The sequence below is a fragment of the Dipodomys spectabilis genome, unplaced genomic scaffold, assembly GCF_019054845.1.
Source record: "Dipodomys spectabilis isolate Male_0828 unplaced genomic scaffold, ASM1905484v1 ptg000112l, whole genome shotgun sequence".
Taxonomy (NCBI): domain Eukaryota; kingdom Metazoa; phylum Chordata; class Mammalia; order Rodentia; family Heteromyidae; genus Dipodomys; species Dipodomys spectabilis.
Genome location: NW_024870789.1, coordinates 503191 through 528601, shown reverse-complemented (window position 1 = coordinate 528601; position 25411 = coordinate 503191). Strand labels below are relative to the sequence as shown.

Below are 25411 nucleotides of genomic sequence, written 5' to 3'. Positions count from 1 at the left end.
TACAACCCTCTCTTTCCTCTGTGTGTGTGTGTGTGTGTGTGTGTGTGTGTGTGTGTGTGTGTGTGTGTGTGTGTGTGTGTGTGTGTGTGTGTGTGTGACTGGTTTTAAGGCCTGAAGTCAGGGCTTTGGTGCTGTTCCTTAGCTCTTTTGCTCAAGGCTGGTGCTCAACCACTTGAGTCACAGCTCCACTTCCATCCCTCTCTTAATGCTTCACTAGAGTCTGGTTCCTGCCTACAGGCTTGCTGGCCTCCTTTCCTATCTGCTTTTGTGACTTCCTTTCTGCCTGCTTTGCTGATTCTTCCCTTCCCTCCTGATTTCCTTTTACCCAGGTCAGATAGTTTTTTCCCCTCTCCGCACTGTTTACACCTCCCCCATCTAGTTTCCCAATAAATCTCTGGCATGTCAAATCTTGTCTTGGTATCTGTCTTCAAAGGATCTAGACTAACAGCCTCCTATTTTTAAAGGCATCCATAGAGAACTAAGGTATTACACTTAGTCACCTTTCCTAGCCTTCATCAGTAGTACATTAAAAGGCTTCTCCAATGCAGACAAGACTTTGAAGAAGATTGGAGTGGAAAAGGTAGTTGGATAATTTTAACAGGTGATGGAATCAAATCTCCACCACAGTGCTAGCTCTGCTGCATAGTATAGAAACAGGCCTTGTTCGGGACTTGCACGGATCCCACACAAACATGCTTTACTTCTGAATACAGACAGCAACACAATAGAATGGCAACTTCCTTGATAGCTTTAACTCCCTATTTGCTTCCCCAACCGGTTGTAAATGTCGACCTCGAGGACCCGAATTCCATGTTAGCTATTCTTCCTCTCTAGGCTTACGTTGCCCACGGCCCACTTGGATTTCTACAAGTCACAAGTTCACTTCTGTTTTCTCTTGAACTGTAACTCATTCATTCCTGCTGTTGTCCTTACTAAGGTCCCAGGCCATGAGTCCTCTGCTGCACCACACACATCCATCTCAAAGTTAGCTCCTTTGAAAGCTCCTTTCAGTCTGCTTACTTTTTTTTTGTTTTGTTTTTGTTTTGTTTCGTTTTTGTTGGTCGTGGGGCTTGAACTCTGGGCCTGGGGACTGTCCCTCAGCTCTTCAGCTCAAGGCGAGCGCTCTACCACTTGAGCTACAGCACCACGTCCGGTTTTCTGGTGGTTTATTGGAGATAGGAGTCTCACGGTCTCTCCTGCCCGGGTTGGCTTTGAACCGCGATCCTCAGATCTCAGCCTCCTGAGTAGCTAGGATTACAGGCGTGAGCCACCAGCGCCCGGCTTGCTTACTTTCTTAAAAAATGGTTTCCCCCACGCCCTGGTTGTTGCCTTGCCAGCCAGCAGCTGGTTCTTCTCTGTCCCTGCAAGAATCCTACTGCTGCTGACTGGGTCTTTCCTTCTTTATCCCATTAGTCACCTAATGATATCCCTGCCGCTCAGCTTCTAAAGTTCTCCACACTGAAGCCATGGTGATTTTTCTAACAACACGGCCGTTAAGTTGTTTTGTGATGTCCTTGCATACTTTTCAAGCTCTTTTTTTCTGTAGTTGTGATAAAGCCTACAGACATTCAACTACCACCCTCACCCCCTGCTATGATGGATCTCATTCATTTTAAATAAGATTAGAGAAAAATAAGGCACCATTCAGTTCTGTAACACTGACATAGGAGAGGCCATTTTTAAATTTTGAGATCATATTTTAGAAATACAGAGATAATATACCTCATATAAAGGTACAGGATTTGCCTGGCACCAGTGGCTCATGCCTCTAATCCTTACTACTCAGGAGACTAAGATCTGAAGATCATGGTTTGAACAAAGTTACTTCAGGCAAGGAAGTCCTGAGACTTTTTATTTCCAATTAATCACAGAAAAAGCTGGAAGTAGCACTGTGGCTCAAGTGGCAGAGCACTAGCCTTGAGCAAAAGAAATCTCAGTGATGGCTCTCAGGCCCTGAGTTCAAGCCCCAGGACTGGCAAAAAAAGTTTAGATTTTAAATAAGTACTGTGGCAAGTTTTGACAAATACATAATATACCCTAACACATTAAAGAACTCTTTCATCATACCCCCCAAATTATGCTTTAATTAGGAAATGACTTAAAAATAAATTACAGGAGAGAATGATTTAAAAATATAAAATCATCCAGCACCATTGTTTTAACCCTTTACAATTAGTTCAGTGAATTTACCTTATTTTTTGTTGTTATTCCTGGGGACATACATTTTCATTTGTTGAAACATCCTTCCTCCTGATAAAAGTGATATTTAGAAACAGAGTAGATTTTAACAGAATTCCATTACCTTACCCCTAAAACATGCCAAAGCCTACCATCTATTAATCTCATAGTGATTGTCATTTCATGTTTTGTTTATTTGTCTAGTGTGTATGCACAAAACTCATTTGCAGATCTTCCTTGGCATGTAGTCTCTGGCCAGGTCCAGAGAGTTCCAGAGATATTTGTTGAATAAATACTCAATGTTAATGGCCTAGGTTAGTGACTTGTAAGACATATGTGAAGTTCAGACTTTATGCCAAGGCAAGATGCCCATTATGTTGTGTGTGTGTGTGTGTGTGTGTGTGTGTGTGTGTGTGTGTTTCTACAAATGCCATGATTAGATCTGTGCTTTAGAAAGGCAACTCAAAGCAGTGTAAAGACTATAAACAAGTGACAAAAATAGTTACAAGGATTGAGTTGGGCATACATGGTGTGTGTGTGTGTGTGTGTGTGTGTCTGTGTGTGTGTGTCTGTGTGTGTCTCTGTGCATGTATGTACATACTGGTCAGTCCTGCGGCTTAGACTTGGAGCCTGAGTGTTGTCCCTCAGATTTTACACTCAGGGCTCGTTTTCTACTGCTTGAGCCATAATTGCACTTGTGAGGGGTGGTTGATTGAAGAGTCTCACAGACGTTTTTGCCTGGGCTGGCTTTGAATCACGATCCTCAGATATCAGTCTCCTCAGTAGCTAGGATTATAGGAATGAGCCACCAATGCCCAGCTCTATGAGGTGGTTTTTGTTGTTTTTGTCAGTCATGGGGCCTGAACTCTGGGCCTGGGCGCTGTTCTCAGCTCCTCAGCTGAAGGCTAGCGCTCTAACACTGAGCCACCGTTCCAGCCCAAATATGGGGTAAAAGGAGTGGAGTTCAAACAGAGTGAAAAATTCAAAAAAAACTTTTTGAATTTAAATATTTTATTGGCTTCAATGCATATACACTTGAACAATTCACAAGTGAAGAGTGGAGACACTTGCTATTCTCATTATAGATGTTCTATAATCGTGTATTATGTTATTCTGAAATACATTTCTGTACATATTGGCTGTATGTTTTCCACTACAGGACACCTCCATTTGTTCTATTAGGATTATTTTTTCCAAACAAGTTAAATGACCTTCTCTTCTTCACAGTTTGCACCGTTTCTCACCCCTCAGTATCCTATCATCATAGTAGATTAAAATACAAATGAGAAAATTCAGTGTTGATGGCGCAGAGCATGATTTAAAAAAAAAAAAACATGCATGAATGCACCAACATATCATGTTCAATAATGGGATGACTCATTTGAGGAAATACAAACTTTTCCTGAAAAAAGTCTAAAGTATCAAATATATCAAAAATAATGTGAGTATGCTAATACGGGATTCATAAAAATACCATCTCTACTACAAGGAGCTAATACAAAACCCGTGTCATCGCTTCCCATCCTCCTTCACACGGCCCCTTCTCTGCTGACCAGTGGACTAGGAGATGTCTCTCGCTTTTGGCCCCTCCCTCATCCTAACAAGCCCAGAGAGAGTGGCGCCCAGCGGCCATGTCCCCAAGTATGTGAAGGAGGGCAGGAGCCGTGCTCTGGGCGTTAGCCTCCAGGTCTCTGGATGGCAACTACCAGAAACCGATCATTTGCGTCAGTCTATAGATGAAAGGGAAGGAGGCCTGGTTGTCCGGGCCTGCATGTTCTTGGTGCTGCTGGATGCCAGGCTGCAGCAACACCACCTGCTCTGCGGTGGGGCTGTCTTGGGGGCAAGACACCCCGGCTTCTCCTGGGGCAGGCTCCGTGTTGTCTTCAAGTTGCGCCTTAGACCTGTGCTCCTGCTCCTCCCCAACTTCCCCTTGCAAGGGCCCTGCCAGGTCTGCTGGGGCCTCTGCAGCAGGGGTAAGGTCAGCGGCCCGCCTCGAGTCCCGGCCCTCTCTTCCTTGCCCTGTCAGGCACAGTAGCAGTTCCTGCAGCTCCTTCTTCTTCTCCATCTTCTCCTGCATCAGCCGGCGGACACACTCTTCTTTCTCACGCTGCAGCTCATCCAGGACGCCCATCTGCTCTTCACAGGATGCCATCTCCTCCTCCATGGCACTGATGCATTCTGACAGCAGGCTGCAGCGACGGGGGATGTCGTCCACTGGACTCTGCTGGTCCACCTGGCCAGGCAAGTCGTAGGTGAAGCAGATCTTCAGCCTCTTTGTGGGACTCTGGCTGTCCTGCTCTCCCTCCCCAGGTGCGCTGTGGTGCCAGGTCTTGGGGTAGAGGGCCTGGCGCTCCAGCTCTGTCTGGCACTGTGCTGCCAGGTGGGCCAGGCCCTCACAGCAGGCCTGCTGCTCCTGCAGCTCACGGCTGAGCTGCGCCTTCTTAGATTCAGCAATAGATAGTGCTGCACAGTAAAAATCCCACATGGTATGTGGGTTGTCCACGTCCTCTGGGACGGTCACAGCAGGGGGAGCCGCCTCCTCCCCGTTGTCATCCACTCTGCTCACTCCTTCACCTTCTCTAGGGAGAGTCAGGAGCTTCAGCTGGGACCGCAGCTGCGCATTCTCCTGCCTCATGGCTTCCAGGCACGTCAGTGTGTCCTGGAACTTTGGAGGCACCATCCGGTCCTCCAATGTGCTCTGCACCTGCTTCTGCTGCAGCTGCTCCAGCAACTGGGTCTGCCTCCGCAGGTGCTGCTGCAGGGCCTCCTTCTCCGTGCTCAGCTGCTGATGGGTGGCCAGGTGCTGCTCACAGGTGGCTCTGAGCTCCTGCAGCTGGGCCAGAGACTGGTCCTGCAGCTCTTGGGCCTCTTGGTGCTTGGACTCAGCCATCTCCTTCCATTCTTTGAACGTCTCCTCCCGCTGCTCCAGCTTCTCCTGAAGATGTTTCTTCTCCTGCTGCTCGGCGTGCAGGAGGCCGGCAAGCGAGTCCTTCTCATTGCTCAGCCTCTGCCAGGCGTCCTGCAGCTGAGCCAGCTGCTCTTTCAGCTCGCGGTTGCACACCAGCATGTGTCTGTTGCTCTCCTGCTCCTTCTCCATCGTCTCCAGGATCTTGCACCGGTCCGAGGCATGCTGTTCCCATTCTTCCACCTTCTTCTCCAGTAGCCATAGCCGCTGCTGCTGCTCCAGGCTCTGGAGATGGAGGCTCTGGTTCTCCTCCACCTGGAGGTGAAGGTGCTCCTCCAGGGTCTCGAGCTCCTTCTGCAACTGCAGGGCATGAGCCTGCAGCCACTGCTCAGCCTGAGATGGCCCCGCAGGGCGCTGCAGCTCTGCCAGCTGCACTCTCAGCTCCACCAGCTCCCCCTCTAGTTCCAACACCTGCCTGGCCCCTTGCTCTTTCTCCTCTCTCAGCCTGCCCACCTCCTCTAAGAGCTGCCAGGCCTTCTCCTTCCCTGTACACCTCTCCACCATCAGTTCTTCCTCCAGAGAGTCTCTCTCCAGCTTGAAGGTGGTGGCCAGCTCTCTCATGCTCTGGAGTTGTCTTTCCAACTCTGCGTGCTCCACCAGCACCTGCTGACACATGTGCATTTGTATATCCATGTTGGCCTTCTGCGTCAGGAGCGCATCCAGCCTGTCCCGCAGCTCAATGTTCTCATATTCCAGGTCTTCACAGCTTCTGCTCTTCTGCTGGAGCTGAAGGGTCACATGGTTCAGGGCTTTCATGAGCTCGAGGTTGTGGAGCTCGGAGTCAGTGTCCGTGGTGGAGATCGCAGACAGCTTCATCTCCAGCTCCCTCATGCGCTGTGCTACAGCCTGCAGGCGGCTGATGAGGTGGTCCTGCTCCAGGGCTCTTCCATCGGCCACCTGCCACATGTGGGCCAGGGCAGATTGTAAACTGGATTTTTCTGAAGCCACCATCTGCACTGATAGATTGTACTGCTCCCGCTCTGCTCCCAGTGCCTCGTGCATACAGGCGGTCTCCTCCTGCCGCTCCTGCAGCTCCTTATTCTCCTGCTTCAGTAGGTCGATCTCTCTGCAGAGCTTCTCGTTTTGTATTCTGCTGGCATCGAGGGCAAGCACCAGGTGTTGGTAGCACCTTTCGAGGTCCTCGGTGGTGGAGGGACCCGGGTCACTCTTGACCCCGGCAGCTCTGACTGTGCCCAGAAGCGGGGGAGGCTCAAGGCCTGCGTGGTCTTTGGCCACACCCTCAGCTGAATGACCGTCCCCGGCGGCGTTTGTCTTGGGGTTACCTCCTTTTTTAGTCTTCTTCTTTCTCTTGGGTTCTGCAGATCCGGCAGGACCATTCCTCCGCTGGTATTCTTCCAGGAGTCTCTTTCCTGCGACTAACTTTTTCAGTCGTGTTTGTTCAGACATCCCAGCTCTGGGACGGGGAAGATGTGGGGGCCACATTCCCAGGCTCTTGGATGTCACGTCCGTTCTCCAGTCACCACCAACTATATCTACCTCGATGCACCAACTATGTCACCTCGATTCACCTCGATTTGCTCCCTCACCACTCCGTACCTCTACCTCCCTCCACGCCTGGTAGTGGTGTCAGTCAGTTGAGGGAATACCAGTGCTACTAGGCAGCATGGAAGGTGGGCGTGGCCTCTATTCTTGGATCCCATTGGTCAGAAAAACAGGGGAAAAATGGGGGTGTGTGGCCAGAATCTTGTGACCCAGGCAGAATGGGGTAGTCAAAATGACAGCTGCTCCTGTGGCCCCATCCCCACACATCCTGTCCAGTTTGGTTGGCGGCAGAGTGGGACCTCCCCTGGGAACTGGTGCATGGTTTTACAAGTCACCCTTCCTGGTTCCCAGCACACAACTGTGGTCACCAGGGTTTCCACCAGACTTCCCACTGCCCTTCAGGTCTGCAGGTGTCAGACGTCTTCAGGTCTCCATGCCATGCAGTTAGTGTTGTTCGGATCATATCTGCTGACTCTGGCATTCTGATCAGGGAGGCGCAGGTGTTTGCAGTGGCTTTGGTACACCCTGCTCCTGCAGGATCTCTGGGACTGGGCAGCACAGGGACCTCCTAGGCCCAGGGCTCCTCTCCATGAGTACTGGCATGCTGCCTTCAGCTCAGTGAGGCCATGCATAGCAAATACTTCCTAGCCTAAAGGGAGCTTGAGGCTGTGGCAATCATCTTCTTCCTACATTTCAGTGAAATCTTACTGAGCAAATGTTCCCCACACTTTGGCTGTGATCGCAGAGGGTTCAGAAACACAATCACGTGAGGACTACTACTCCTGAGTAAAGTCAGTCAGTTAGCCACACAGCCATCTGACTAGTCCCACCCAAATGCTGTCCTGTCTGTCAAGAACGCAGCTTCTGGGGTCACCTTCAACCACTCCGGAGCCCTGGGCCATTGACCGCAGCACTGGCGAGGTGGGGTGGGGGCTGAAGGGATTGGTGAGTTCATTTTGTGCAGCTGGCTTTTTCTTCCCATGAAAAGCTGTGCTGGCTGTGGTGGTCCACACCTGTGATCCCAGCAGGAGAATAAATCATGGGTTCAAAACAAGCTGGAGCTACATAGCCAGTTCAGGACTGGCCTGGGCTACAGGCCCTCAGGCTGGGGCTGTGATGGCAAGGCCCAGTCATCTTTGCTGCATTGTCATTTGCTGGCTAGCCTCCCCCCCCACTCCAGGACCCCTCCCCCAGCACAGCATATGTGACTCATGACACACACACACACCACGGTACAAAATATACTTCTAATAAGTGATTAATAATGAAGTAGAATAGAAGATTCTGTGGTTTGGGATTGAGAGGAGATTCAGAGTTGCGTTGCTGAGAAAAATTCTATCAGAGAAACATAGATCAGGCAAACTAATTTAGGACATGAAAGTGTCCAACAGGTAAATAAGCGATGAAGTGAGAATACAGATGTTGCTTCTGTGCAAATGTTTCTCCATTTGCCCATCTCTATACACTTCTCACCTTTCTTGGGGCCCCAGGACCCTTACCATTTAGGCAGCAATGTAAAGAAGTGCGCATTTCTTTTTCTCCACACAACTGTTTACCTCTTTGGGCAAAAATTTTATTCTAGGTAATTAGATCTAGTTAAAAACCTAATGGTACTAATTGATATGACCTCCAAGTTACGGAAAAAAAGAGTGTTTTTAAAAATATATATAAAGTGCTTTGGCTTATTCCCTGCTATCACTGTCTTTGATCTTGGTGCCCTGTGTCTTGTGCTTTTGTTTATCTGATTTGAGGGAGGGAAGGGGAAATCACAAAATGGTGAGACAAAGGGGAACGGGTGAATCAATGCAACAGCAATGCTCACAAGACACTATGTTGGAAATGAACTTTACAACTTGGGGTAGGGGAGGAGTCTGGAGAAGGGAAAGTGGAAGAAAACAAGGTAGGGGGTAACAGTGTTACACAAGAAATGTACTCATTACTTTACCTATATAACCATAAGCATTCTGTACATCACCTTTACAGTTGAATACAATTTTAAAAAATGCTAATGACATTTTTAGGGGAAACCACTACAGAATAGTGGCCACTTTTCTCAGAACTCTTATTTTTCTTTTCTGAAGAATGTTAGCATATTTTTTATCAGGTTGATTGATTTAGGGGTCAGATGTTCGGAGAAGTATTTCTCAGCCTTCAATTTAAAATATACACAGCTACCTGAGTTTCTGAACATCCTAGTAACAAACCTGATTTTTCCCATTTATGAATAAAAAATCTCCTATTGATTTAATGTACATGAATTAAGTTTTCAACTCAGGAAGACAGTAGATTTACAAAATTTAAACAGCAATTAGTTTGCTTCGGCTTAATAGAAAGAAGGAAGAAAACATGATGTTCTCATGTCTCTATACCTCTAATGTGACTTCCCTTTAAAAGAAATTTGTCCTCTCATAAGTCATGATTCACGTTGTAAATAAGTTCATCACTTTGCATCAATTGCTTGGTATGAAGAAGCCATAGTATCTTTATGTTTAAATTCTACTTGGTAAAAGAAAAATGCAATAGAGAAAAATTGCATATTTAACATTTATGAACCATTTCTCCCGCCTTCTGGCTAATAGCCTTGTCCAGAGAATGGCAAAAACATACATAATAATGTTGATTTTATAGCCTTGTCCAGAGAATGGCAAAAACATACATAATAATGTTGATTCTTGGTCATGGTACATTCAATCCTGATTATTGCTTCCTATTTACTGACTTTACCCTTCTAAAACTTTGCTGCTATGACATAAGAATAGAATTTGAGAAAAGAATGTCTCACACTTTCAGAATTAGTAAAGCTGTTTTTATCAAAATATAGTAGGTGTCAAGAAGAAGAAGGCTTATAGCTCAAATATTCAAATGAATGGTTTTTCTTGATACTAGATAGGTATTTCTAAGTGTACTGATTGTGTATTTCTTAAATAAGTAATTGTATTTAGTGGTGACTACAAAGGCTGAATAGTACAGTGAAGAACAGATAAACTGGTGGTCCAGAAAAAGACAGCATTCCAAATGTTTAGCAATTTCCATGGTGCAAATTTTGTCAGACATAAAACTGGCATAGCGGTTGGCTGTGGTGGACAGAGATGGGGGGGGGAGGATTGTGAGTTCAAGGTTAGCTTGAGCCACATAGTGATTTCTAAGTGGTGAGATCAAAGAAAGGGAGGATTAATTTTGTTACAAGTCATCATCTCTATTCTTTTGTTGAAAACTGCAAAATTCAGACACATCTACAGAGTACTTCAACCACTAGCTACACAATACTCACTCCTCAGCAGCCCTTAGAACATTCTTCATAAAAGGCATACAGTAAATCTTAGCAAATAAAGGAAAGTTGAAATAAGTCCCACTATTGAAACATATTTAAGAGAATGAAACCAGAAATCCACAGCTAATGATATTACCAAAAATACGCAAACACACGAACAATGAACACATGAACAATACTGATGACAATGACTGAAGATGGAAAGGGAGAATCTGAATAATCCTACAAGGTAGTCTAAATGAATAGACTGAATGTCAGAACGTTTGGGATACAGCAAGAGTACCACTAAGGGAAGAAACTTAGTAGAGCTGTGAGTATGTACCTTCCCGAGCCGAAAAAAATGTCAGGAGGATGGGGAAGAGAAAGTGAGATCTCAAAAAGCTTAATGATACACCTCAAAATGAGAAAAGAATGAGAATGCAAAATGAACAAATGTAAACAACAGGTGAAGAGGAGGAATCAAGCGAATACTGAAAAAAACTGTGCAAAGTCTTGATGGAACAAATTATGAAAAATAAGTTTTGTAACCCTGTAACATTTGTCAAAACTAAGAAAAGTGACTCAAATTAATATTAAAATTAAAAAAGGGAATGCCACAATACATTTCAATGAAAACCAAAGAATCAGGAGGAAATACTTATACTTAAAATCAAATGCCAGGAAGTGAATACTTTCCTAGATCTACCTTTTATTTTGACCTTCCTAAAATGTACCAAGAGTAAATAGTCACTTCAACAATTAGATGGATGTAGTAATGAAGAGTTGTCAAAACCAAAAAGGCCAGGTCTAGATGGATTTGCTACCAATCTATGAGAACCTTAGGGAGTAACAAACACTGTTCTGATGCCCAGATCAGCAGCTGCCTCTGCCTCCCAATCAGTGCTGGCATGCCATGCCTCTCCAACACTGCCACTTCTGTGTTGTGTTCCTTGTCTTTCCATGTCTTGTCATTATCTAAGTGCACTAGCAATGAGTGATTTTACTTATCAAAGGACATTCAGTAACAATGAGACATGCAGGACACTATGTGGAAAACAAACTTTACAACCTCGGCTGGTGGGGTGGGGGGAGGAGTTGGGGAAGGAAGGGATAGAACAGGAAAAACAAAGGATGAGGTAACAATGCTTGATAGGAAATGTACTCATTACCTTACTCATTAACTGTAACCATCTGTACAGTATGCTTACAGTCAAAAAGAACAATCAGACACCTACAAGCATGTCCACATGATGAGTACATTCTAGGTAGCATAAACTGGAGGGACTCCTTGTACAAGTAGGGATATAGGAGAGGTGGTGAGGGAAACAGTTTTGCCTCCAGTGCCACATCCTTTTCCAAATCTTCCCATGGTACAAGATCAGTCCTGCTGATGGATGCATAGAATGCCAGTTTGTATATAAACCATAATTTCTTGATCTAGTGATTAATGGAAGGGCATCAGGGCTCATTCCATATATTGGCTACAGTAAATAATGCTGTAAAAAACATGATTGTGCTGATAGATTTAGTGTAACTGTTTTCTATCATTGGGTAGCGCTATGTTAAATTTTCTGTGGAAATTCCGTACTGCTTTCTAGAGTGGAAAACAAGATTAATATCCCACCAACAGTAATGGAGGTCCCTTTTGTCCATATTCATGCCACCATTTGTTATTGTTAATTTTCTTGATAATGGCTATTCTAATTGACATGAAGTAGAATCTCACTGTTGGTTTGACTTGCATTTCCTTTATGCCCAGACATGCAGAACATTGCTTCATGTGTCCTTCGGCCATTTTTACTTCTTGTGAGAATTCTCTCTTTAACTCATTAGCCCATTAATTAATTTGGTGGTTTATTTTTGAAGGTTTATTTCAGGAGGTTTAATATTGTGAGCTGTTCAGTATACTTGGATATTAATCCCTTGTTCAAGCCCTTTTTTAACTTGTTATATAAGTCTTTGATTTCTTCTGATTCTGGATCTTTACTGAGAAAGGCTGACCTGGGTCTAGGAGCTCTCGTGTTTCCACTCCCTGAAAACATTTCCTGAAATGTTTTCATGGTTTCTGTCTGATGTGATTTTTGATCCGTTTTGAATAGATTCTGGTGCAAACTGATGTGTAAGGCTCTAGTTTCAGTTTTCTGCCAGTGGATAGCCAATTTTGTTCCATCACCAGCTGTCCTTCTTCCAACCTATGTTGTACTGGAGCATTGAGGTGAAAGGATTTGCTTTAGGAGAAAGAAATGAGACTCTGAGCACCAGGGATGCCTAGGGCTCATAAGAAACCCCTGGAAGAATCCATCTTCCCTATAGCATATTCCAGCCAGGCTAGCCCACCATTTATCAGGTGACACAAGTGTGGAGGCCTTGCTGCTTGGTGTTGGACCCTCAGTGAGAGCCTGGGGTCAGGCTGTATCTTCAGGAGAAGGATAGATTACATGTAGATCACAGAAAAAGAGGCAGCAGATGCACTAGCTGAGATACCATCAGAATCTTGTGTGCCACGTGGGACAAGCCATTTGGAGACGATTTTAGTGGGGAGATGTTAGAGACATTAGAGACTGTGGTGCTTGGTGAAGGCAAGAGAGCTGCTCAGAGTACTGATTTTGGGATCCATGCATGGATATTCTCTGCAGCTCTGGCCTGGATAACCTAGTCTGCCCCTGCTTTGCCAGGCAGAGTGGCTTGGGGTAGGGTCCACACTGAACACTGGATGGATGGGAACAGGCCTAACCCCTGTCCTATCATTGGTACTCAGGGAATTCAATGGGAAGAAGGAGAGGCCAGGCCTCAGACTCAGCTGCACACCTTATCTCCTCCCGGTGCCATCTCCTCCATTTGGGCACCTGCTTGGATCTGTACTCAGAGAATTTCTGCCAACTTCTGCAAAGTTCATGCTTCAAGAAACTAATGGCTTACCTGCAGTCGTACATGCCTGGTTGCAATGTGAAATCTTATGTCAACACTCTCCTGGCCCACATGGAGGCCCTGGAGCCCAACAAGGCTGAGTCTGAGGGTGAGAATCCAGGGGTGGGAACAGGGAGGGGAAAAGGGGAGTCAGGGCAGGGCCACACTGGGAGGCATAGTTAAGTGTGGCATAGGATTAGAAGCAAGAAGCAACCTGAAAGGCACAGTGGGTAGGAGGCATTTTTGAAGGTATCCTATTGAAAATGAGGAACTGGAAATTTTGGGGCAGAGGGTGTCTTCTCTACCTTTGAAAACACTTAGAGCATTGCGGTAATATGAAGAATCTTATGTCCTCTTCCAGGTGTTTCACCAGCCCAAAATCCTTACGAAGAGTTGACGCCAACCCAACCTGCAGCTGTGGTTCCCTGCCTAACAGGAAAACCAGTGTCACATTCAGAGAGCCAGCTAGCTCCATCTGTGCTTCTGGTGCTGTCCCAGTGGGAGTCAAAGGCTCTAGTTCTGAGTGGGAGCCCAATTCAGATTTAGCACAAGCTTCAGTTTGTGTAGCAAGCCCAGCAGGAGAACTGGCCTCAGCTTCACAGCTGGAGTCAACTACACCTGTGGCTCTGGTGGTCACCTCAGAAGGACAACCATCATGAGCTAGCTCAGACCTACAGCCTGCTCCAAATGTGGCTCTGGTGCCCAGCTCAGCAGGAGAACCATCATCAGCTAGCTCAGACCTAGAATCTACATCTGTATCTCTGGTACCCAGCTCAACAGGAGAATAGTCATCTGATAGCACAGACCTAGAGCCTACTCCATCTGTGGCTCTGGTGCCCAGTTCAACAGGAGAACTGTCATTAGATAGCTGCAGCCTAGATCCTTGGGCTTCTGTGGCTCTGGTTCCCAGCTCAGAAGGAGAATCCTCATCAGCTAGCTCAGACCTACAGCCTACTCCACTTGGAGTTCTGGTTCCCAACTCAGCAGGAGATCGGTCATCAGATAGAACAGAACTAGAAACTACTCCATTTGTGTCTCTTGCACCCAGCTCAGCAGGAGAAACATCATCAGCTAACTGCAACCTAGAGTCTAATACCTCTCTGGCTCTGGTGCTGAGCCAGCAGCAGAACCAATACCAATGTATAGAGTCAATGTATAGAGCCAGAACCAATGTATAGAGCTGGAATAAGAGTCATCTCCAGCACCTGTTTTGAGCTGGAGCCAGATCCTGTTGAGGGTCAAGAGCCTAAGCCCTATACAGAACCTCTTTCAGAGCTGGACCCAGAAGTCCCAGGTTCCATTGATTCAGAGCCTTAGGAGGCAGCAGCTTTCTCAGGAGACCCTTCAAGTTTTTCTTGTGGTACCTCACAGAACTGGATGAACAAGGAGAAGCTGGATTTCTTGGCTTTTCCTCCTGATCTGGTGGCCAAGCAACTCACCATGATGGATGTGGTGAGGTCCTAGGCAGGGATGAAGGGAGGATGGGGTACCTGCTCTATTCTGCTGCCTGTTCTGTAGCTGCTTCTTCCTGGGGCCACGACCTTGTCTAAATCCCAGCTCCACAATACCTAACCATGCCAGAGCAAATTTCTGACATGAAATCAAAAGAGATGAGACCTACTCCCCTCCCAGGGGCAGCCAGGCCTATAGCTCATCCTCATTCCAGGAACCCTCTCCAGCATGAGGACATTTTAGGCTCCTATTTTATCAGAGGTTAGGGAAGACAAGACTGGCTTTAAAGGTAGACATTGCATGTGCATCAGGAGACAGGCATGAGGTGGCTATGTGAGGGCAGATGCTGCTGGTTAGTGCCATGCAGACATAGCTAAATTCAATTAGATAGACTGGGATTATATACAGAAAATACAACTCTCACTTTTCCACCTGTTTCCTTCTATGACACTTAGGTGTTGGGTATACTAGGTGGTGAGCACACGAGACCCAGAGCTTCCCACAGGCTCAGGTCACCTTGTGCACTTCCCTAGCTCCATCTCCTACTAGTGTCATCCCAGCCTGCACCTGGCATTGCAATCTATGACAAGGCCAGGTGACACCATTCTCTTCCCCAGGAAATATTCAGAAAGGTAGTGCCCTACCAATGCCTGGACTCTATCTGGTCCATGAGTGACAAGAAAGTCAAGGAGCACTTGGCCCCAACTATCTGGGCCAACGTCACACACTTCAACAGTGTGTCATCCTGCGTAATCACAAGTTGTCTTGGGGAACACAGCATGAGGGCCCCAGACAGAGCTCTTCTGGTGCAGCAGTGGATCAAGGTGGCCTAGGTATGATCCATGGGGCGACCAAGGACTCACTATTCTAAATTTTATCCTCAGGATTTGACTGTGTTCAGAGACCTGTGTGGATCGAGTCCCACATTCCCACAGACAATCTTTCCTCTAGCAGGCCACTCACTGTCTCTGTGCTCACCCAGATCTTGGGCTGTGTAAAATGCTGCCTACTTGTCCCATACTCCCTGCTGTACTCCCTGATCTCCCACAAACCTAACTGTGAGCGGCTAAGCCAGCAACCATAGTAAAATCTGGTGTTAGAATCATCCAAATCTCAGTCTTTCTGCCCAGGAGTGCCTAGTGCTGAGGATTTCTGCTCCGTGTTTGCCATCATCTCTGACCTGCAGCAGAAACTCTTCCATCCACATCTTGGAGAGGACCTGGGTAATGGTTTCCAGGTGGGTCCTCTCTCTACAGGAGCTATGCCGGCACAAAGGCTGGCATCACCCACACTACGTTTTTGTAATCAAAGCAGAATGGCATATTGGAAATTATATAGCCCCCCATTTTGCCAGGATCAAGTACTTTCCCCAAGCCTATGTATCCGTAAGATTCGAAAGATGTATTCGGGCACTCTTGTCCAGGCACCTGGAAGTCTTGGTTTTAAAACAAAATGGAGATCCATTCTCTCATCCTCCACACCCCCCTCATTTTTCCAACGGTCACCTTCTCTTGTCTCCTCCTGTAGAGATAACTTCCGAAGATTTCAGAAACTGTCGTCATAATTTCTTAAGAAAATAACCAGGCCAGGTGCAGAGAACTGCTATTCAAGGTAAGGAGAGGTGGGTGAGGGGAGGACAAGTGTTTGTTGTTAGCTCTCTGAGATTATTTTAAACAATTTCAATTCTGTGTCAACTGGAGTAAGGAGAGAGGAGGCTGCTTAGACAGTGACCAAGAGGCCCCTCACAATAGTTGTACTGCAGGAAGACAGGGTATCTCTGGAGGACACTTGAACCCAAATTGGGGTGTCTTGCTTCCTATTGGGATTTTATATTGGCAGACTGTGTTAATGGAGTGGTTGAGTCCATTTGCCAAGACACAGGTCCCACCAGTGCCCTAGAACGCTGGCTTCTATTGCTGTCACTGTTGGATGGACTTCATTGGGGAGATTCCTGCTCTGCAGTGCCACTGGGGTTCTCAGTGCTGCGCTGGGGCCAAATGGACATGGAAGTCATTGAGTTAGAGCCAAATCATCCAGGCTCTGGATGTAACGTGGGAGGCACTGTGTTGGCTCCCTAGAGCAGTAGCTGCTGCTGATCACACAAAAGCCGTGGTAGGTACTACACATCTGTGGAGAGCCTAGCTGCTTTAAAAATGAAAAGGGAATGATCATCTCATTGAGTGTCTTTCCTAAACTCTCTAGCAGCTACTATGTAACAAGGAAGCAGAATTCATTTCCTCAGTCACAGGGCATAAGTGTCCGCTACTATGTAACAAGGAAGCAGGATTCATTTCCTCAGTCACAGGGCATAATTGTCCACATCAGGAATCCTGAAGAAGGCCCCAATTCAAGTGTAATAATAGAACTGACTTCCACAGGAGAATGGTAGAATATTTGTGGGGATAGAATAAAATGGCTTTAGACTTGGGCCAATGCAAGGACAAAGAATTCGGCACCTGGGCCAGGCAGAAAGCTTCAGTTTTCTTCTCTCTTTGAGCCTCAATTACTCTAGGCACCCTGGCACACACCAAGGGGCTAGAGGACAACACCTTAGTCAATAGCCTGATGAGGCTGAAGGATATTTCCCCTTGTATAGCTACAGGGCACTGGACAAGTTGCCAGCCCTCTGTTCACTATTTTCATCTGGCATATAAAGAGATGAGGAGGTTTGGGTTTATTTCACAAGGGAAGATGAGGTCCAATAGAGAAAGAGATGTTCAAGAATTCAGAAACAGCCTTGGTGCTGGTGCTAATCAGGACAGCACCACTGGTGGGGGAAGATACTGAGTACTCCCAGCCCTCTGAGGCAGGTGTATTCCCACATACCTTGCAGAAGAGGAAACAGTCACAATGAGGCCAGATTCCTCACTTGAGATCCCACACTAATGGAACTCAGCTAGAAACTGAGCTAGAACTGGCTTGCCAGGTGTTAAGCCCTTTGTCACAGACAACCAGGGAACTCTGTGCTCATGGTCTTGGATGATTGTGGATAGGAGAAAGACCTCTTGAACTCCACTCCCAATCATGGCAGGACACTTCCATAGTTGCCACCAAGTAGAAGAAGGCCAAGAGATGTCTGAGGCTGTCAAAGGAGTTCGTGAGTAACTGTGCCCAATGCCCCATCTGCGTAAGACAAGAGAGTTCCCCTGGAGATCTTTTTACCTTTTCTCCACTCCTCTATATGCACTCTGAGAAATGGGCTCCATGTCTTCAGCATTCTGGCCCTGTTTTCATTGTGGAAGAGGTGCTGGACCCACCAGAACCAGGACTATAGAGAAGCTGGGTGGCACAGGCTACACCAGCTGGGGTTCTTTAATGACAGTATGGGACATACCCTGATGCAGATGCGGTTTGGAGTTCCAACTGCCAGCGAGAAGTTCAACACAGAACTGCCATATGATCCCCAGCATACTCTAATAACGAAGCCCCTGTGGGGCTTGGGATGGCTGAGCACCTCTTGGGAGAGGATCCATGGGCCTAAATTTCCACCCATACCAATCTTACAGTTGCTAGTCAAGGACACTATTCCCTACGCAGGAATATTCCTAAAGACCTCGTGATGATTGGCACTGCCATTCAGGACTTCCTGGATGTGAGTATTCAGGGCACAGTTGCCACCCTGGGGCTAGTAAAGTCCCCCTGCTGAGGTGTTAGTTCTAGCATTCTTGAGAGCCTTCTCTCTCCTCTCTGAGCAGAACACTGCACCCGTTTTTCCCTGTTACTTTTAGAGCTGCCTGACCATAGAGACACAGGCAGATATTCAGCTGGAACAGCAAATTCCTCAAGACTGGCTAGCTGGGGAAAAGGAAATATAGCCAAGGTTGAAAGACACACAGCATGTGGTCTAGGAAAGCCATCTGTTCTGAAAACCAAGTTTCTCATAGGTTTAGGCAAGAGGGTCCCAGAACCTCAGTCCTTGGATTATCAGGTGTATTCACTGGAGTTACGTGGACCTTTGGTAGAGAGGCTAGGCACCTCCAGCAGAAAGCTGGGTGTCTGAGGTGGGACTGAGGAGAGCATCCAGAGACTGACTGTGTAAGCAATCATGTTCAAACAAGGAGATCCTTGGTGGAAGGAAGATGAGGGGCTCCCATTGCAAAGAGCAGAAATCCATTCCCCAGCACAGCCCAGTCATGTCTCCATCCTCTCCTGTCCTAACCAGGAATTCGATGTTTTGGAGCAGGTGATGCAGCTGCAGACCACCTGCAATTATTATACCTTCACACCAGAACAACAGTGTGATGCCTGGTTCAAGAGCCTAGAGCAGCTCAGCGAGAAGGCCAGGTGAGCTGGAACCACAGGGCAACATGAGTGGGGTTGTCCCTAGGATGGAGTCCTGAGAGCCTAGGTCTGTACCTGTGTCACTGTGACGCTCTATTAGGCCAATGAGGAACTGGTATCAGGTTCTACAGTTCAGGCAGACACTGGGAGGGGCCCAAGCATGCTATTCTCTCAGCTCAAAGCCACACTTTTCCTTAGTTATGACCTGTCTCTTGCACTGGAGCTCCAGACCCAGACTAACACCAAAAGCCGTAATACCTAGCAGCATTTCAGCATTGGCCAGGCCTGAAAGAAGTAAGTTCCTGGGCCTTGGTGGGCAGGGGCCAGGGAACATGCTGGGATGGGACACAGGAGCCAGATATCCAGGTGATTCCTTTCCATGACCCACCGTGTTCCTGGGCTGAGAGTCCTTGTTCTCTGATTCTCACTTCCTCACTGTCATGTCTCTATGGACCTTTAGTTGAGGAAGGAGGAAGGTAGCTGGTGATGGACCTAGATCCTTGACTGAGGCACCAATCACAGAGTGTATTGGTGTCCAGAAGTTGGTTCTTCTTTCTTTGTAGAGTAAACATGCCATCTATAAAATTGTCATGCCCAGAAAACTAACCTCAATACCAGTGGAAGCTCCCAGTCCACACCATTGGATCAGGCCAAGTGTTGCCCAGACAACAGCAGTGGGGCTATTCTGGAAGTGGCCTCACACAGTAACAGGAAGCTGACTGGCTCATCTAGCTCCCACATGAACTTCAACAGGAGCCTCATCAAAGAATCCTCTGAAGTCCAGAAAAGATGACACTGGCCCTTTCCATATCCCTTCTTTCCAGTGCCAGCCTTCTCTATATCCATACTGTGATCCCCAAAATCCAGTTCCAAAATTCAGTTTCTGAAAGGCCCTAGAACTGGCTGCCACACTGGAGCACTTCTGAATGCCCTGGCTTCTCCTGACATTGTTGTGGTCCACCACAGGTCTGGGAATAAGCACTTCCAAACTCAAGTCCAGAAGCCACACTGTACTTGCCACTCTGCTCATGTCCAGGTAACACTCAGAATCACATATCTATAGTCTCCTCCTTCTGTCACAATTACATTTGAAATTGGACAGTGTCCTATCATCCAGGACTCCCGGAAGTGCCTCAGGGGCCAGTTCCTGTTGAGGGTAGAGGAATGCCCACGAGTCTTGACCTGACACCTTTCTCTGATGCAGGTCACTACCACATTTGCCTGTGGATTCTGCAGACTCTCTTACCAAGCTTATATGACATTCAATTCTATCATCCTGCCTAGAGAATTGAAGGGACCCAGGAGATAACCTCCCTGCCTTTTATTCATTCTAGCCTTTAGTAGGCTGCACTGAAGAGTCTCCTGTCAAGGCTGACTGAGAGTGAGTGTGGCTCATAACAAAGCTTAGCTCCAGACACCATAGAGGGAAGGCCTCTTCTAGAACTCTGTCTTTACTACTCAAGGGTAGACAATAAATGACCTGCCCAGTTAACATGCCACTCCACACAGAAAAAGCATCCTGGGCATTAGAGAGCACATGGATATAATTTTTGAAGCACTTGGAACTGTGTCTATTTATTGTTTGTAGTTAGCATTTGTAGAAAGAGGAGAAAGCACAGTGCTACTGATTGGGCAGGGCAATGTGTAGATATCATAAATGTATAGATATTATAGATAGAAAATATAGACTTGTTATTTATAATACAATGTGCTTTCTACTATAATCATTGTGGTTTTACTTTCATCTCTAGTGTAAATAAGACACTCTTCCACTTTATGTGAAATTCAAAGTATTTAGTTTGTACAGTTCAGTGGACTTTATGGAGAAGTAGAGAATGATGCTACCCTTTCCCTCTCTAATGAAGGAGGGTATGGCCACCCTGCAGAGACCAAGAGTTCAAATCTGTTTCACTAAACTGGTTGCTGCCATGATATGATGCAAGCAATTCTGGGACTGGAGGTTTGGGTCTCTTTAACAATAATATTTCCAGGGAAACAGCAATGACACTCAAGGTTGGAGGAGGTGTTTTTGACTATCCCTACATAACTTGCTGCCTCTGGGAAGGGATCAGATTTAAAAGTCAGGGGAGTACTTCATGGAAACGGACCCTGCTGAAATTGAGGAGTTAAGGGAACGTCTCTAGGCCAGTGATGACAAGAGACAATGGAACAGAAAAATCAGTGAAATCACTCACAGAGATTAACAGGCACCACAAAATTCATTTAAAAATGTCACCAGAGAAATAGGAGACTGCAGCCTTCCACAAGGTACTAACCCAGCTTAGGAGGAGTGTCAATCAGGTTTCCCTGGCCAAACCACTATGCATAATGTAAGAGAAATATATACTATAGTGTATATCAATAGAATGACATGGTGGAATTATTTACTTGCTTATCTTTTTTATGAGAGAGAGAGAGGACTTTCTATTTAGTCCAAGATGTCTTCAAACACTTCCCCCTGCATCAACCTCAGGAGTGCTGGTATGGAGGTGGTACAGCCCTCTGACACCCACTCAGGCTCCCTCTGTGCAGGTCTGGGTCAGTCCCCTGTATTCCTGCTGGGTCCCTGCCTCTTCCTGGTCCCTTTGCACCCTGCCTTGCTGTCCTCCTCTGATTTGGTATCAACTTTCTCAGGTGTTGCCACATCTCCCACTACATGTGGTGGACACTCACCCAGTCACTGTCCAGCCAAGTAAGGGTGCCTACCCATGGTGTAGCACTCTAACTACTGCTGCTATTTTTCAGCTCTGGCTTACTTTCCTTTAATTTCTCTCTCCTAAATCAGTGAACTATCAAGTCTGCACTGGGCCTGAGCTGCTTTTTCATGGCACCTACTCCCTGCAGCCCAGCCTTTCCCATCTTCCCAGTGTCAGCTAACCCATGGGCCCAGGCAGTTCATGGCTGCCCTCTAGATCCCAACTTCACCTGACAGTGACAGAAAGATGGCAGCCAGGACCCCATTTTGTCTCTCCTGGGGTGCTCTGCTGGTCAACATTTTCCCCTGGGTCCACATCACCTGTAACTGCTATAACTGCATGTCCTCTTTCCTTGGTGTTGTAGGGAGATGCTGCCATGGGGTACCCTGGGGTCCCTGCTGCCCACCCCTGCAATCATCCCTGCTATGGGGCATGAGGAAGCATTTGGCCTGTTCTGAATCCTGCTGCATATGCCAATTGTGATGCAAATTGATCCAGATTCTTGGAAATTTTATTGAGTACAGTTTAGTACAACCACAGAATGTTTATTTTGGGATATAGTTTTTTAAATCCATGCTGGCAACAGAGGTGAATAAAGAGATATAAGCTTACCCTACTGAGCTTTATTCACTTTGCTATCAATGTGGATACTTGCTTCCTGATAAGCTCATTAATATTTGAGAAATACAAAAGGTAAATAAGTATATGTTGCTCATAATCTAAGATTTCATTGAGACATAGAACAAATCCAAATCAGCAGCAGAGCCTTAACTTTTTTAGTACAATGGTTAGTGCTGGCAAGTGAAGATTTGGGCATAAACAGTAAGGAAAATAATTTTCTTCTCCACAAACTTTCAACACATTAAAGCATTATTTGTTTGAACATTATTTTCAAATTAGGAGTTATGTTGATTTTTGTGTCATTTCTGGGATAGAACTCAGGACGACAAGCTCTTCCTTAGCTTATTCACTCAAGACTTGAGCTCTGCCATTGATCTATAGTTTAACCTTTGTCCTATGACTGATTAATGGGAGATGAGTTAAGAATTTCTACAGTTTATCTACTCAGGCTGACCCCAAACTGCAGTCCTCCGATTTCAGTTTTCTGCTTACCTAGCATTACATAATGAGCCATAAGTGATTTGAAGTTAATGAATGTATATGTGGTACTCAGTGTCTGCCCTCTGTTTCTGAGCTTTTTTCTTTTCTTTCTCCTTCCTTTCTTGCTTCCTTGCCAGCTTCCTTCCTTCCTTCCTTCTTATTCTCTCTTTCTTTCTTCCTTTCTTTCTTTCTATCTTTCTTTCTTCCTTTCTTTTTCTTTGTTTTTTTTCTTTCTGTCTTTCTTGCTTGCTTTTTTTCTTTCTATCTTTCCTTATTCTTTGCTAAAAGCTAGTGACCTATCAATTGATCCACAGATCTACTTTTGGCTTCATGGGGTCAATCAAAAATAAGAGGTTCATAGTGTATGTCAGAAAAACAAACTTTAGGTCTTTAGGAAAATGGCAGAGGAGAATCTGGAGGCTAAACAAGCTGTTGCATAGAAAGCAGTTTTAGAGGTCCAGTGAACAGTCCTAAGCCAGAGAATCACACCACGTGTGCCATCACAGGACAGAGAGTTAGGCCAGACAGGGAAAATCCAGGCAAGGAGACAGATCTGAACACTTGCCAGCAGCTGCTGCTGTGGTGGCAGTGGTGGCGGCAGCAGCCGTGTCCACCATACCTGCAAAACAGAGAGTCTGGGATGAAGGAGCCAGATGCAGCGGGCAAGCAGATTCTACTCAACACCAGCAAGAACCGACAAGGAGCAGACATTTTCATCCTGCAGTTCGCAGACCAGAGACGACCCAGGAAACAATACTCGGTGTGAGTAGAAGCCTAACGTCCTCACTCCTTCTCAGGGAGCAGAGGAGGGAAGGCCACCTCTCCCCCCCCACCCAGTACCAGAGATCTCCATCTTGGATAATGACAAAGCTCAGCGGAGATGCCAGCTTCAACTCAGGCCTTGGAAGAAAACTAGGGTCATTTAGCAGGTCACAAGAACCTAAGCTGACCTGCCAGACTCAGCTCCACCCAGGGAAAAGTCACCCAGCTCGGGCAGCAGCACCAGGAGTGGCTTTCTTCACTGAGTAATCAGAGCCAGAGGCTGCCCTTCCCTATAGCAGCCTTGACAATCAATTGAAATTCAGTAAACATAAACCCTGAGAGTGGCTCCAGGCTGGACTCTGTGACTTTCTAACAAACTAGCTCCTGGGAAAAGCTACTGTTTGCTGAAAGGCCTCAACTCTACCCAGAACCTAGCCTCATCACAGCATCTCCAAACTTGAGGAAAAAGCCATCTTCCTCTTTTGTGATACTCAAAGCAGATCTCCCTTCCATTGAACTAACCTGGGAGGAGGATCACAAAATCCTGGGTAAAGCAGAGCATTTTTCTGCCTGTTCAAACAAACTGACTTAAGAAACCAAACCAAGCCACAGGAAAAACAAACACCACAAACAGACCAGAGACTCCAAGAAAAGGCTGGTTATGGACACACGGGAGATACAGGATTTTTCCGACACCTCCCAAAAAAACACAAAGATTTTTTTCCTTTTTTTTTTTCGTACCTTTCATAAAAAATTTTTTCTAAGACTTTTTTTAATTTTAATTTTTACCTTTTTTGAAAAAATTGTTTTCTAGTAAGTTTTTTTCCTCTTATAATTTTTATTTTAGGGGTATATGTATGTGTGCATTTTTATTTATTTTTTTTCATTTAAAAAATGTTTTTTTGTTTTTTGTTTAACTCTGCTGAACTTCAGATCTTTTTATCTTTCTTTCTTATCATTTACACCTTTTCTTCTCTTTCGTTCTTCTTTATGTGACTTAATTGTTGTTCTGCACATCCTCAGATAAACCTGTAGTCGATTATTAGACCTTAACCCCATTTTGCACACAATCCAAAAATTTATTACTCAATTCAAAACCTCTTAGACTTAAATTCCTTAATATAGCAGTACTACTTCTTGAAAGCTATATAATATTTTAAGTATTTTTATTTGTAGTTTTTCACATCTCCTTTATAGCCCTCCCCTTCTCTCATTATATCCATGTTCTTCTCTGAATATTTTGTGTTCGTTTCTGCATAATATTTTTAATTTTTACTTTTGTATTTTTTCTGGTCTCTTCTTTTCCTACTTTCTATTTCTTTTTTTTTCTCTATACTTTCATCCTATCCAGCCTATTTCCTGCTTTGAGATTAGGACTTAGTTAAGTTAACTCTCCCTGTGTCTTCCCACATCACTCTATTTCTATTCCTCACACCAATACTCCTCCAACTCTTCAATGAAATTGAAAGAGAAAGTTCACTACGGAACACATTCTATGAAGCCATCATAACCCTCATCCCAAAACTCAGCAGGGACTCATCAAAGAAAGAGAACTATAGACCCATTTCTTTGATGAACATTGACGCAAAACTTCTCAGCAAAATTTTGGCCAAACGACTTCAGCAATTCTTCCAAAAAATCATACACCACGATCAAACAGGATTCATTTCAGGGATGCAAAGCTGGTTCAATATATGTAAATCAACTAATATCATTCATCACATCAGCAGGAGCAAGGATAAGAACCACCTGGTTATATCAATAGATGCAGAAAAAGCATTCGACAAGATCCAAAACCGCTTTATGATGAAGGTTTTGGAAAAATTAGGAATCCATGGAACATGCTTCAATACAATAAAGGCTGTATGTGACAAACCTACAGCAAGCATTACACTTAATGGTGAAAAACCTAAAGCCATTTCCTCTTAACTCAGGAATGAGACTAGGATGTCCACTCTCTCCACTTCTCTTCAATCTAGTATTAGAATGCCTAGCTACAGCAATAAGACAAAATGCAAACATAAAGGATATCCAAATAGGGAAAGAAGAAATACAACTCTCGCTCTTTGCAGATGACATGATCTTGTATTTAAAGAATCCCATACACTCCACTCCCAAATTACTCAACCTGATTCAAAACTTTGGCAAAGTAGCAGGGTATAAAATTAAGCCCCCAAAATCAATGGCTTTTCTGTATGCCAACAATGAGAAAAGTGTGGCTGAATTTAGGAAAGAACCTCCATTTGTAATAGCCCCACAAAAAATAAAATACTTAGGAATTAACTTAACCAAAGAAGTGAAGGACCTCTATGATGA

The 25411-nt window shown here is 45.5% G+C and overlaps 1 protein-coding gene across 1 annotated transcript; it reads right to left on the bottom strand.

Annotated features, from left to right (window-relative positions):
* Positions 1-3880: 3880 nt before the first annotated feature.
* On the bottom strand, positions 3881-6586 carry LOC122114851 (golgin subfamily A member 2-like). Its single transcript, XM_042688113.1, has one exon. The coding sequence runs from the start codon at positions 6584-6586 to the stop codon at positions 3881-3883; it is 2706 nt and encodes a 901-aa protein (XP_042544047.1).
* Positions 6587-25411: the final 18825 nt, after the last annotated feature.

Excerpts from the sequence above, each read along its gene's own strand:
- LOC122114851 (XM_042688113.1), bottom strand. The coding sequence starts at position 6,586 with ATGTGGCCCCCACATCTTCCCCGTCCCAGAGCTGGGATGTCTGAACAA.